The sequence below is a fragment of the Silurus meridionalis genome, chromosome 17, assembly GCF_014805685.1.
Source record: "Silurus meridionalis isolate SWU-2019-XX chromosome 17, ASM1480568v1, whole genome shotgun sequence".
Lineage (NCBI taxonomy): Eukaryota > Metazoa > Chordata > Actinopteri > Siluriformes > Siluridae > Silurus > Silurus meridionalis.
This window is the reverse complement of record NC_060900.1, coordinates 10694353-10696640: the sequence shown is the minus strand read 5'-3', so window position 1 is coordinate 10696640 and position 2288 is coordinate 10694353. Positions and strand designations below refer to the sequence as shown.

Genomic DNA, 2288 nt, shown 5'->3' with positions numbered 1-2288 from the left:
GTTGTTCGAGCCCACATCAATCAGCTGCTGGAGTCTCAGGTAATTAGGAAAGTTGCAGCCCATATGCCTCCCCAATTGTCTTGGTAAAAAGGATGGTAGTCTACGCTTGTCGTTGACTACCGCCAGTTAAACGCCAAGACCAGGAGGGATGCATTTCCTTTGCCTCGGATTGAGGAGTCGCTGGATGCGTTGACGGGGGCCTGTTGGTTTTCCACTATGGATCTAGCTAGTGGTTATAACCAGGTCCCTGTCACAGAGGGGGATAAGCCAAAGACCGCTTTTTGCACCCCATTTGGCCTGTTTGAATGGAATCGTATGCCCTTTGGGTTGTGCAATGCCCCCTCTACCTTCCAGGGACTTATGGAGAGGGTATTTGGGGACCAACAGTGTCAGTCCTTACTTTTATATCTAGACGATATCGTGGTGTTCTCCACCTCAATTACTCAACATTTGGAGAGGTTAGAGGTTGTTTTAAGCCGTCTGGAACGGGAAGGGTTAAAGGCTAGGTTAGAGAAGTGCGCCTTTCTTCAGCAAGAGGTGAAATATTTGGGTCATGTTATCTCTTCCAGGGGTGTGGCAACTGACCCTAGTAAGATCGAGGCTGTGGCGCAGTGGCCCCGTCCCTCTAGCATTACAGAGTTAAGATCCTTTCTGGGTTTTTCCAGCTACTATCGGCGGTTTGTGGAGGGGTTTGCCAAGTTGGCTGCCCCGCTGCATAAGCTGGTGGGGGAATTTGCTGGTGTAAAGGGTAATCAGAAAGGTAGGAGTTTTGCTAGTGCTTGGAGTGAAAACTGTCAGGTGAGCTTTGAGGGGTTAAAGGAGAAACTGACTACCGCCCCAGTACTCGCGTATGCGGATTTCTCTAAACCGTTTATTCTGGAGGTGGATGCCAGTTATCAAGGGTTAGGGGCAGTCCTTTTCTAGGAAACTGAAGGTAAGGTAAGACCAGTGGCATATGCTAGTCGCAGTTTAAGGCCCACTGAGCGCAACATGTCAAATTATAGCTCTATGAAGTTGGAGTTTGTTGCGCTCAAGTGGGCCATGACGGAGAAATTCCGTGAATATCTGTTGGGTAATAAGTGTGTGGTATTCACAAATAATAATCACCTTAGCCATCTGACCTCTGTAAAGTTGGGGGCGACTGAGCAGCGTTGGGCTTCTCAGCTGGTGGCTTTCGATTTTGAGATCAAGTATCGCTCTGGTAAGAGTAATAGAAATGCAGGCGCGCTGTCACGGAGGGATCCCCTGGAACCTGGTGGATTGGATGGGTTGACCCCCGGTACTGCAATTCCTGAGTCTCTGCGGTCATTAGCTGGGGTAGATTCTGGGGGTATAGCGACCCAGTGTATGGTCTCTACACTTCCTGGTTATTCGGCTGGTGACTTGCGTTCTTTGCAGGCAGCTGATCCAGTTATTTGGGAAGTGTTGCGATTTTGGAGACAAGGAAATCGCCCAGGACCTAATGAGCGGCGCCAAATGACTAAGGCAGCCTTAACCTTGCCCCGCCAGTGGGATCAGTTGAGGGAGTTAGATGGTATGCTGTATCGTCGGGTTCACTGCCCTAATGGTAAGGAAGAGATGTTGCAATTGGTTTTGCCTGCTGCCTTGAGACCAGAGGTGTTAAGGCAGTTGCATCAGCAACATGGACACCAGGGCAGGGAGCGCACCATGGAGTTAGTGCAACAGAGGTGTTATTGGCCGGGTTTGTCCTCGGATGTGGGAAGTTGGTGTCACGAGTGTGACCGGTGCCAGGCAGCCAAAGACACCCAGCCACTGGCTCAGGCTTTTATGGGGCGGTTAATGTCATCTAGGCCAAATGACATCTTGGCAGTGGACTTCACAGTGTTAAAATTTTCAGTAAGTATACCCTTGCTGTTCCAACGAGGGATCAGCAAGCGGAGACGGTGGCACAAGCCCTGGTGACCGAATGGTTTTACAGGTTCGGTGTTCCGGGCCATCTCCACTCGGACCAGGGTCGAAATTTTGAGTCTTTGTTGATCGTCAGTTATGTGAGCTTTATGGTGTGGTGAAGTCTCGTACTACCCCCTATCACCCGGCCGGCAACGGCCAGTGTGAACGCTTTAACCGCACTTTACATAATCTGTTGCGTACTCTGCCAGTGTCCAGGAAACGAGACTGGGTAGCGTGTCTTCCCCAGGTAGTGTTCAGTTATAATAGCACCCCTCATCAGAGCACAGGGGAATCGCCACACTTCTTGATGTTTGGACAGGAGCCACGATTGCCCGTAGATTTTCTGTTGGGGAGAGAACCACAGCTAAGGGAGGGTA

At 50.4% G+C, this 2288-nt stretch overlaps 1 protein-coding gene across 1 annotated transcript; it reads left to right on the top strand.

Moving 5' to 3' along the window:
- Positions 1-990: 990 nt before the first annotated feature.
- Positions 991-1923, top strand: LOC124399768. The gene is made up of 2 exons (XM_046870930.1): positions 991-1500; positions 1591-1923. The coding sequence occupies exons 1-2, from the start codon at positions 991-993 to the stop codon at positions 1921-1923; spliced, it is 843 nt and encodes a 280-aa protein (XP_046726886.1).
- The last annotated feature ends 365 nt before the right edge of the window (positions 1924-2288 follow it).

Bases quoted from the DNA above. Each gene is read 5' to 3' on its own strand.
- LOC124399768 (XM_046870930.1), top strand. From the start codon at position 991: ATGTCAAATTATAGCTCTATGAAGTTGGAGTTTGTTGCGCTCAAGTGG. The intron at 1,501-1,590 runs CCCCGCCAGTGG...ATGTTGCAATTG, and splicing joins CTAAGGCAGCCTTAACCTTG to GTTTTGCCTGCTGCCTTGAG.